Raw genomic sequence first — 12229 nt, 5'->3', positions numbered from 1 at the left:
CTTCTACTACCAGATCAGGAGAATCTCTCACTATCTTCAATAAACTCCTGAAGACTGAGCTCTTCAAAGAGCACCTACTCTCCTAACACCTCTAACTAACTACCTTCCACTACCAGATCAGGAGAATCTCTCACTATCTTTAATAAACTCCTGAAGACAGAGCTCTTCAAAGAGCACTTACTCTCCTAACACCTCTAACACACTAACTCCTTCTTCCCCTTCTCTACTCCTCAATCCCATTATTTCCCTTTGACATCCTTTAAGCCCTATCTAAAAATGTTTTATCTTTAACTTCTATTACTTTTGTACTTGACTATTGTAAGTCGCTTTGGACAAAAGCATCTGCAAAATGTAATGTAATGTAATGAATGGTTCATTCTTATTAAAAAAAAAGTAAAAAAAGGCAAAATGTAGGATTTTGTGATGTAGGCAAAATGAAAGTGAATTAATAGTACAAATGAGTACATGCATGAAAACAACAATTTAGTCTTAGTTAAAAGACATAGTATGGCATTGGAATCTCAAACAATCCAACGAGTGATCACTGTTCAACACTGTGCTGCAACGGCGATTAAACTTACCTCATAAACCTTTTCACCGAGACGAGAGCACAGAGAAAATGAGAAAATCAATATTTCAGCACACCACGCTCAGCTATACTGATAATTACTCCCAGTCAGCAGAGCTTATGCTAGACTGAAAGTATGTGTTTTAGGTGCTTTCTGCACTAACTGTGATAAAGAACGCAGAACGAACAGAAAGAGCCAACAGCTACAGAGCTAAACTAAAGGGGGAATCCATAGATTCTAACAGTGTCACCCAGCCCCTACAAATCACTCTCACTGAGGGGTCATCTGGGGAGAGACTGGAAACAGGGCGTCTCAGAAGTGTTTCTCTGCTGTAACACATCTGATTCAACTCAGCAAGGGATTACTAATCACCTGAAGACCTCAGGAATGCTAGAGTCGGAAAACACTGAAATTAAGGACGTCCCAATCTGAAACGCTGCCAGTGGAGTTAAGCAGGGTGTGTTTTGATGGGACAGAACAGTTTAAGTACACAGTATCTCTCAAAAGTGAGAAAAACACACCCCTCACAAATGTGTAAATATTTTTACCGCATTTTTCTGATTATAAGGCGGATTATAAGGCGCACTATCAATGAAAGTTTCTTTTCTGGTCTATTTTCATACTTAAGGTGCACCGGATTATAAAGCGCATTAAAGCGACACTAGTAAGGATGCATACATTGAAGTGAGCAAGAGTGTTGCCATGTTTCCACTCTTAATGGAAATGGGAAATAAAAAAATCTGTAATTCTTCTTCTTCTTCTACAAAAAAAAAATAATAATAATAATTTTCAAAGTCAAACAAGGCCTGGATGTTAATCTACACAGATTATTTGGGTGAATAAAGCACTTCTGTTTATTTACAGTAAGCGTAGATTTCCAATATTTTGTCTAAGGGTGAGCTTTACCCACTAACCAATAGCGCTACACTGAGGAACCCTGAGTGTTCTGGTAAGCCAGGGAGCTATTAATTAGAGGTTCACCCCCACGTAGCTTGTTTTATATACCAAACTTGCACACTACTGTCCAATATACTCGCCTCTAAATGCCACAAGAGCTAGCTCTGTGGATAGCGGCTAATGCTAATGCTGCTGCACCCAGCCATAGTGCTGGAGAAACGTCACTGAAAACTCACCCTCATAACGCTGTACTGCTCCTAAATACCTGACTGGTAGAATTCACACATAAGGCACACTGTCAATTTTTGTGAAAATTAAAGGATTGTAAGTGTTACTTATTGTCCGAAACATACGGTATATCTTTTCAAGGGACAACAATGAAGATATGACACTTTGAGCATCTGTGGGGCATCCTCAAGGGAACCATCCACCGTCTCCAGTCAACTCCAAGTCTAAGCGAGTTAAGGCAGTGCTGGAAAATATAAAAACTATCGAAAAAATATTGAAACTTTGTGCACAATTTGGCCATTTTCACCTAAAGGGTGTACTTATTTTTGTTCCCAGTGGTTGAGACAGTAATACTAAAAAAAGCTGTTCACTCCCTATCTTACATTGTATCAATGTGTCATATCTTTAGTGTTGTCCCATAAAAAATATATATAATAAAATATTTCCAATTACCAAAAATGTGAGGGTGTACTCCCTTTTGTGAGACACTGTACCTGGCATACATGTACTTACACTGAATTATACCTGACCTGTTCTAGATATCCTTAAAAAAACAAGGGGTCATTGTGGAACTGTATAAGAACTGTTACAGTATAACTACACAAAAATTAACAAGCACAAAGAAACACACAGCACTGTATCTAAATACATAGCGCTCTATCTATAGTGATTAAGAGTATATTCCACCACAGGTTCCAAAGATACTGACATGGAAGAATATTCAATTAATCCTATCACACAATCTACACTGCTAACAGAGCAACTTTCCAGCAATAGAGGACAGCGTACATAGTCATCTTGAGCTTTCCCTCCCACGCAGGACACAGCCTGAACAGGAGAGGGAGACAGAGGGCACAGGAGCACAGATTCAAAAAAGAGTCTGAGGACCCCTACTGAAAATACAACATTAATGCTAGGTTTGATTTTTTGGTATATAAAAATGTATTCAAGTATATAGCATTACACTGCATTTAATTTTCAGTAGGGAGAAGCATCAAACTAAAGCATTTTCCTTCAACTCTCAATAACAGAGCTCTATCTACAGATAACCTAGCAGCCCACTAAAGCCACTGTTTACTGCACTTGAGGTCCGGTCATAAAGCTTATTTATAAAGATAATTACCACTTCAACTCAGCACACCAAGTGCAGTAAAAGAAAGTGAAAGTTCTGGCTAATGGGAGGGAAGGCACTGGGCATTTTGTCCTGCTGAGAATATTCACCTTTCCACCTGCACACGGCGACTGAGTAGAGAGAGAAAGAGTGTGATGTCAAAATGTGTTTTTTATAAGACCTATATATTTCATGATATATATATATATATATATCCAAATAGGTGCAAAATAACCAGCAACTGCATCCACATGTACGCGTCTGCAGACAGACTATGCTGTATAAATGATATTATATTAAAATTAAAAACAATAATAACTAATATTAACTCAAATTAAATATTAAACTATAAACAAAATTGACACACACACACAAAAAAAATCTCCTTATAGGTGTCTAGTATTTTTTCCAATTATCGTATATATTAAATAGTGCACTGTAAATTTATATTATATTATATTATATTAACTGCAATAATATGCTTAGCTGTCTAAAGACCTACAGTACTTAATGTGTATATGAGAATGTGGGTCAATGTAGGATACAGCTGGTATAATGTAGTGGGTATATACTCTGATATTATCGCAAAAATATCTTGAAATATTGTGATACTATTTTAGGGCCAGATGGGCCATCAGGATACAACTTTTTTGCTGCTTTGTAAAAAAAGAAACAAATCACACTGTTATCATTTCCCGTTAAATAACATCTAATAGAGACAGATTATATCTGTTCAGTATCATTTATTTTATTTAAATCCTGGATATATGAATTGCATTATTAGTATCATTAAATATCATCGACTCAATTTCTTTTACAATCTGGTGAAAATCTCATTTAGGGATGTGAAATATCATATCGTATGCAATAATTACACCACATAAAATATAATATTAATTTTGTTGCAGTAGTGTATTTTTGAAATTATTCTTTTTTTTTAATTCAATGTTTTGTCATTTCACCAATAATATTGCTATTGGAAAAACACCTTGAAATATTGTGATATTATTTAAGGGCCATATTGCCCATGGTACGAAGTTGTGAACACTTGGCTACACATCCACAGCCCAACTAAACCAGCAATGCTACATTACATGCTACATTAATGATGCTAATATACAGGTAATGGAAATATATGGCCAAAGTATGCCTAGTTCACCCCATTATAACAACAACAAAAAATGGAGTGTGAATTATAAGTTTGTGTGTGAGATTGAAAGAAGTGAACACCTTCCCTGATAATGTAGCATGAAGAATAAAATCCACTCCACTCCAATGTATTAACTGATCCAGGACTGATTAGTTAAATTCACTGGTTGGTAGACAGAGGAACAGAATGAGTAAAACTAACCCAGTTTTTCCTTTTCTTCTTATTTTTGGCATCTAGCTCCAGACTGCTGCCCACACTGGAGTGACTGGTAGCACTGGTGATGCTGGAGACGCTGTCGGAGGAATGCTGTCTGTGGATCCGCAAATCACCTACTGACCTGGAAGAAGCACTGGAGGAGTCTATAAAGAGAGAAAGAGAGGATAAAAAAGCATGAAGTGCTTGAAGACTTGATAATATAACGCAGTGGATCAACACCAGCAGATATCAGACATGTCTCTCCAAACCATCACTGATTGGTGGAAACTTCACACTAGACCTCAAGCAGTTTGGACTGTGTGTCTCTCCACTCTTCCTCCAGACTCTGATCCCTTACATTTACAAATGAAATGTAAAGTTTACTGATGATCAGTGATGGTTTGAAGAGTCATGTCATCTTCTGGTGTTGGTCCACTGTGTTATATAATCTTTTTATATAGAGATTTATTGAGATTTTATTTTCCAGCAGGACTTGGCATACTGCCCACAGTGGCAAAAGTACCAAATGGTCTTATATTAAATTTGAACTATCCGAGACACTGATTTTTGGGTGATTTTTCATAGCCTGCAAGCCACAATCATCAATCATAAAAGAAATAAAACATATCATTCTCTATGTAATACATCTATATAATATATGAGTTTCACATTTTGAATGGAAATAAAGTAACTTTTCAATAATATTCTACTTTTTTAATATGCACTAGCATATGGTTCCCTTCTCTCTAAATGTATTAGCTTGAACATAATGATAGCTGGCATTAGGTAGAGCCAGAAAGAAAAAAAGGCATTTCTATGTTGCTAACATTCACCAACATCAAAACCACAAAATAAATAAATGAGAACTGATCTGTTGGGTGTGTTCTGATCTGTTGAAGTGTTGGGTTGATGTAGATCCAGGTATGGCAGCGTTTGTCTAGCAGCACAGAAATATGCCTTGGACTTTAATTATCTTTTTTTATACGTTTGATTTGGTTAAACCGGAATCACAGATTGAAGAAACCATCAGATGTGGCAGCCCATAAATGTGGAAAGAGCTCATTAGTCATGAAAACCCATATGGAAAAAGTGTGACTAAAGCAGTGCTAGGGCAGACCTTTGCTTGGGGCATCCGGTGTGTTGATGACTTCACTGATGGCAGCCTGAGCTGCAGTGTTCTGCTTTTTCAGCAGCTCAATGGTCTTCCTTAGATCATTCAGCTCAGTGTCCTACAAGCAGACAGAGAGAAAAATGAGTGATCTACTTTAAAATAAAAACATTATATATATTCATTACATGCTTTAAAGCAGCATTATGAGAGAAATTAGTATTAAATTGATCTTGAGCTTCCCAAATAGTTGGGAAATGTATTTGGCACTTTGAGCCAAAGGATATGCTTTACACATGCACTCTTGGACAACTAGAGAGTAGTGCTGGGTGGAAAAAATGGTATTCCAGAGGGCAAATTAGAACCAGTATGCATTTTTCACATACCACCATACCACTAGAGGCGCTGTGGAGTGCTGTTTAGCACCGGCAAAAAAAGCACAGTAGCAGAGTTCGCTAGCTAATGCTAGTTAGTTAGCATAACAAGCTAACAAACTGGAGAAACAGCAGCTCAGCTCTGGTGGAGTCTTACGCTATCTGGCCTGGAGAAACATGAGAACAGAACTCCTGGAGCTTCTGCTGCTGCTCCTTGCAGTATGAGTAACTTTAGCCCTTTTAAATATATTCATACTGAAGCTTAAAAGATAATATTAATGCACACTAAAATGAATTTATTTGTTAACTGTAATTGTGTGGGACAAAGTAAACCCAATACTAGTCAACGGCTTAATTTAAAGCCTTAATATTTGATATCATATGTACTGTACTGTAACAGTACAGTAAGTCACAATTGTATATTAAAGCCCAGGCATAAAAAACTATAAATAATAATAATAATAATAAGAAAAATACAGTGAAATACCGTGAAACCATCAGAATCTTGTAAAATACCGTGATACGCATTTTTGGTCATACCGCCCAGCAATCGTTGAAAGATATGAAACCAACCACCGCTAAAGGTGAATGGTGAAAGGTGAAATTACATTCTCTTGCCCACTTCACCAGAGTTACACTGTGCAGTTATCTGTGTAACAGGCCCACACTAGCAAATAAATGGAAATAATGATTATTTTGAAGCTGTTTTTAGCATTTGAAGGTAAAAATGCTACATAATGCTGCTTTAACACAAACGCAAATGCCTATACATGTACCTGTACATATCTTAACACTCCCTTACCTTCTGTTCTGCCGTCAAGGTCAAGCTCTGCAGTCTGATGGTCATATTTCCCAAGCTCTGCTCGAACGCAGCCACCAGGTGAGCCTGAACACGCACAAAACACATGATTCATCTTTTAATCAAACCCACAAGTGTGTCATATTTTCCTCATATTATGTGGAATCACAGGAGAGTCATCAGCACACATTCCTGAAGTTTGAGGAAACAAAACAACAAAAACAGAAAAACAAGTTCCATCCATTTAAACATCCTGGATGTTAGGAGCATGTTGGGACATGAACCTCCCATTATTATGGAAACATGCGTAAGAAAGAACAGGTTTACGGCCCACTCGATTACAGATTACTTTTACTAAAAGTAGATAAAGAGAACCAAGTTAAACGAATGAGACTAACTGCAACTAAGCTTTTACCGGCTTGAAGGAATTTTAACCCATTCTTCTGTACAGAACAGCTTCAGCTCTACAGCTTGAGATATTGTTGGGTTTCCTTACATTAACCAATTCCTTTAGGTCCTTCTACAAACTTTCAATTGATTTATTGATTGATGGATTAAGGTCAGGACTTTGACTTGACCATTTCATTCCAAAAACATTAAATTTACTCTTCTTAAATTATTCTTTGGTAGAAAATCCTGCATGCTTTGAGTCGTCGTCTTGCTGCATGACCCACCTTCTCTTTGGATTCAGTTTATGTACAGATGTCTTGATATTTTAATTCAGAAGTATCTGATTTAGTTCCAAATTCAATGTTCCATTAATGAAGACAATCCGTCCTGGCCCAGATGCAGTAAAACAGGTCCAAACCCAAGATACAACCACCACCATGTTTCATAGATGGGCTAAGATTCTTATGTTGAAATGTTGTTTTTACATTTTTTCAAACATAACAATATTTATTTCAACAAATCATTATTTTTTTTTTTTTGGTTCATCAGTAAACAAAACATTCTTCCAATAGTCTTCTGGCTTGTCCATGTGATCTTTAGCAAACTGCAGCAATGTTCTTTTTGTAGAGCTGCGGCTTTCTCCTTGCAGCCTTGCCATGCTAAATAATGGGTAACGATGGCCTTGAATTTCCTCCATTTGTACACTGTTACCTGTCTGACTGACTTGTGAAGTCCAAACTCTTTAGAGATGGTTTTGTAACCTTTTCCAGCCTGATAAGTATCAACAACTCCACTGCTAACCCTGGAGGTTCACACAAATATGTAATATTGGGTCATTTTCCTCAATAAATAAATGACCAAGTATAATATTTTGGTCTACTTTAAGAAATTAATTTTAAAAAACTAATTCTGAAGGGTTCAGAACCTTTCAAGTGCCACTGTTTCTAATATAAAATAATGTTAGCATTATGACCCCTTAAGATACTTATGAAACAGATACAAATCTGATGACTCAAACTGTGTCAGGAGATGTTGTGAGACACGTTTGAGTCACATGTTTTAGTCTCTCCAAGATGCATATAACAACAAAAACTCCACCCAGTACAACCAAAACACCAGTAATAATTGCTTTAAAACCAGGTGAATTCAGTTTGACTAACCGTACAGATGCATTCGACTACCAAGTGTAAATGTGTTTGGTTAAAATATCATAAGGATACAGTAAAGATACTAGTCAGCTTTAATGAGCAGATGTCAATTTTTTAGTGTGTAGATAAATGACGTTTCAGAGAGAGATTCATTCACATTACAGACAGAAACAGGTCATTTACAGGACCAGCAACCAAAGTGTGCAACCAAAGTGTCCTCTAATCTTCAAACTGCTAAGAATAAGTAAACACCCACATACACCCACACAAACACACACACACAAACACACACTGTCCTATCACATATTCTGTGGAACTTGATAATCAGAGGGAACATGCAGTCCACTGTGTACAGTGATCTGGACAGATTCCAAAAGACACGTTTCTGCATTTGAGCATGCGGTGTGTCATGCTTCGGACAACCTAAAGCAAAGTCTCACAGTTCAGATACCATCAGGAAACAGTGCCAACAACAAACCTTGAGTATACTCAGTAATAATGTGTGTGTGTGTGTGTGTGTGTGTGTCTTCCTTCATGGCCCATGGTGGCCCAGGATATTGTTGTAAAACTGGCACCGGAGGATACGGGCACGAAGCATAAGTGCTTTGTCAGCCAATGAGGGCTGTCATGTTTGTTTCCACTGAAGGAACTCATTGAGCGAATAATTCCACTTAAAAGATGTACTAGTCTCAACCAATTAGACGCTGCCATTTCCTACCAGCTGCAGGCGAATAAAAACACTTCAAAAAGACACAACTAAACCTGGCTATAGGACGGAGTAATAAATTCAAATAAACATAAAATCAGGATGTTCTTTTATACTAGCCAGCATGCTCAATGTGGGGCTGATATGGGTGGAATAAAGCCACCAATAAAGTTGGGCCACCTAAATGAGCCTCTAGATTACAGATAACCTCCCATCTAGACCCCATATACAGTGTACACCCCAGACGGTGCCCATGTTCAACTCTATCTGGTCCCATCAATGACTCTTATACCTCTTTTCCTTTTCCACCAACAAAGTGCTGGTGCTGGAACTGGTGCCAGTTCCTTTTAAGGAAACCTTTGAAGAAAATAAATTAAATATTGAATGAGAAGGTGTCCAAACTTTTGATTGGTACTGTACATTATCATGACCTCCTCCACGTCACCATGTTTGTTTGAATTTCCCTAAAAGTGTCTATGCCAGATGCATAGAAATATGTGTGCGGTGACAGTAACATCAGTTGAAATAGACATATTTGAAGTATTTCCTTTAGGGCTGTCAACGTAAAGCGCTAACGCATGCTGTTGATTTGGAATCAGTAGCGCGTTACTATTTTTTTAATGCAAGTTAATTAAGGCACCAAGTTTGACCCCTACTTCTGCCGTAATCTGCCCCGCCCCCGCCCAACATTTTATTTTGATTTGTTTTCTGGCTGAACGATTAAACGGCACACTCTGCACTTCCAGCTCAGACCCGGTCAGAGAGCTTTGTTTCTCTCTCTCTATTTCTCTCTCTATATATTTCTCTCTCTCTGCTTCTCTCTCTCTCTCTGCCTCTCTTACACACACGCACATACACACTCACACACACACAGACCCACGCTTTCCTGCCCTGCTCTTCATCCCTGAGATTTTTATACTCATCAAATAAAATTCGAATTCAGAAATTCTCACAACCAAGCTGAGATATTTACAATCCAATTGATAATGAATTCTTTATTCCAGCACCCTTCATTGATTTTATTTCTCCTCAAACAGTACAAGTATATACTATTATATTATTTTAACTGCATCTTACATTCATTCTTTTATTTACATTTAAATAAATATAAAAATAGTGATTTTTTTTGTGATTAATCGGATTACATTTTTTAGTCGATTGACACGACTAATTTCCATACATAAAGGGAACATAAACTTGTTGGTAAAGTGAGGTGTTTCAATCTGTGTTGGTACTCACGTTGGCACTCAGCTGATTGGTGAGGGTGGACACTTTCTCCTGAGACGATTCCAGCTCTCTCCTGAGCTTTCGGATCTAAACACACACACACATACACACACACACACACACACATTACACACATAAACACACTACTTCCCAGTCCCACTGCTGGGAACTTCGTGCCCTGTGCATTTTTCCTGTTCCCCTTGAGAGTCCCAGTGCTGGGACTGGGAACTTCTGACATGTTGAAATATATGGATTGATAATGACTGTATCCACTGATTTAAGAGCAGCTGTTGTAGTTTAGTATGCAGGATTAGTGTTTAGAGAAAGGGTCAGGGATAGACCTGTTAGACCTAATCTGGGGTCTGTCAGGGATTGAGCAAGTCTAGTTGTAAGTGTAAGTCTAGTAAGGCATGAGACTGAAGTGGATCACAATAAATAATCTAGACAGATTCTCTAAAAACTTGTATTTCCTGTTTTAAACAATGAGAATAACTTCAGACAGAGAGATACTAATCTGATATGCTGTAACCTCTTCAAACGTTTGTATACACACTAATAGGTGTGCACATATTAGTGTATAATATCAATATGGTTGGACATTGGACTGGAGCAGCTGTACATGAGCCTAAGATGCTAAGCATTAGCTAGGGTGGTCAAAAACCTATCAGAACTATTACTATTGATACTATTGCTAGATGTTTCTCTAAAGACACTGAGCCAAAGCAATGCAGTTCCGGTCCTTTGTGCACTGCTGGTGTAAAACTAAATGACAATAAACCAAGTCTAAATCTTAATCTAAGTCCAAGAACTGGGCCCTGGAGTAATGGAACTCTATCCAATACATTTGGCATCAGCTTGAGTGCCAGAACAGATCATCTGACATCAGTACCTGACCTCACTGATGCATTCGAGGTGGAAAACCAATAAATCCTCACAGCAATGTTCCAACATCTAGGGGGCAGTTTTTGAGAAAGGGAATAAGCCAAGCTTTGGACCAAACAACATTTTAACCCTTGTGTGGTGTTCTATTTTTGTTACTCGTTTACTTTGTTATTTGTATTTAATTCAGCAAAATTAAGCAATTTTACATTAAAATGCTTTACACATGCTTGCTTCACCTAAATTACAAGCAATATAAACAGCTTACATGGCTAATATTTGTCCTTTACCTTCCTTATGTTACATTTCTTTCAAAAAGTGCTACTCTTTTTTTTAATTCGTTTTTTAATAAAATGTAAAAGAAAATGAATTAAACTCAAGATATGAGTAGAAAATTTGTTTAGTTTCAAATTTACAAATGAAGAAATGTTTATTAGCCCTTGGCCAAACATACTGTATGTAATGTAAATGTGTGTGTGTGTGGGGGGTGTACAGTGTGTGTTTATCGAAAATGTGTTTTGATATAAGTATATATATCAAAAATGAGCCAATGCCAATGAGTTTGAGTTAGAAAAAAAATTTTTTTAGTATCATTTGATGAAAAATGAAAACGGGTCCCACAGACCTGAACACCACACAAGGGTTAAAAGGAGAATTTCCATTGAAATTTTGGACCATTTTATTATGGACTTGCTCCAGTGTTTTAGGTCACTGTTCTGTTGCATCACCCTTTCAGACACTCTCAGATAATCCTGTAGAATATGTTCATACACTTGGAAAAAAAATAAAAAATGTTAAACCTCTAAAAGCTCTTTTTGCTCACATACACATATCCTACAAAACGTTTGAGTGAAGTTTAGCAGTCAAAGTAGCTCTAGTCTACACCTCGAAAATAGCACTTGACTACTAATTTAACTTTTTTGAGGTTATTAAAACATAGATAGACACATTTTCCACTGTGAAGCTTTTTGTTCATTCTTAAAGAAGAAATGGATGGTCGTAGACTTTTTGATGTCATTATTTTAGGCACATTATGTTTGTCACTACCCCTGACTTGGATGAAGGTCAGATAGCATTTTAAGGCACATTTTTGCAGAAAACTATGAAATGGTTCACACACTTTTTCTGCTAAACATGCAACTTTACGTGTGATCAGGAGCAAGTATACATATATTTTTGGCACTTAAAAACATTTAAGACACCACTTGAATCCAGGTATTTATGATTTTTTTAATGAACAATTTACATGCAGATTCACTCTTATGAATAGGGCCCATTGTTTTAATCAAAACAGATTGATTGTGCAAAAACATGAAGATCTCACCTCTGACTGTGACTTCTCTTCAGGCTATGGAATGAAGGAAAGAGACACAGTGATTATTTATCCAGAAGAATAATTGCCCACTGGGTCTGTGTAATTAAATGATACTCCTTATTCTACAATCTCA

General features: G+C 37.1%; 1 protein-coding gene across 4 annotated transcripts in view; it reads right to left on the bottom strand.

Annotated features, from left to right (window-relative positions):
- Nucleotides 1-12229, bottom strand: part of nav2b (neuron navigator 2b) — a 135225-nt gene that overhangs the window by 16551 nt on the left and 106445 nt on the right. For all 4 annotated transcript variants that reach the window (XM_049483992.1, XM_022683836.2, XM_049483994.1 and 1 more), the window contains 5 exons: nucleotides 12106-12129; nucleotides 9915-9989; nucleotides 6435-6518; nucleotides 5268-5379; nucleotides 4157-4314 (listed from right to left, as the gene is read on the bottom strand). In XM_049483992.1, coding sequence (XP_049339949.1) covers nucleotides 4157-4314; nucleotides 5268-5379; nucleotides 6435-6518; nucleotides 9915-9989; nucleotides 12106-12129 — 453 coding nt within the window. The remainder of the gene's footprint in view (nucleotides 1-4156; nucleotides 4315-5267; nucleotides 5380-6434; nucleotides 6519-9914; nucleotides 9990-12105; nucleotides 12130-12229) is intronic.

Source organism: Astyanax mexicanus, chromosome 10 (genome assembly GCF_023375975.1).
Source record: "Astyanax mexicanus isolate ESR-SI-001 chromosome 10, AstMex3_surface, whole genome shotgun sequence".
Classification (NCBI taxonomy): Eukaryota; Metazoa; Chordata; class Actinopteri; order Characiformes; family Acestrorhamphidae; genus Astyanax; species Astyanax mexicanus.
This window is presented reverse-complemented; position numbering and strand designations above follow the sequence as displayed.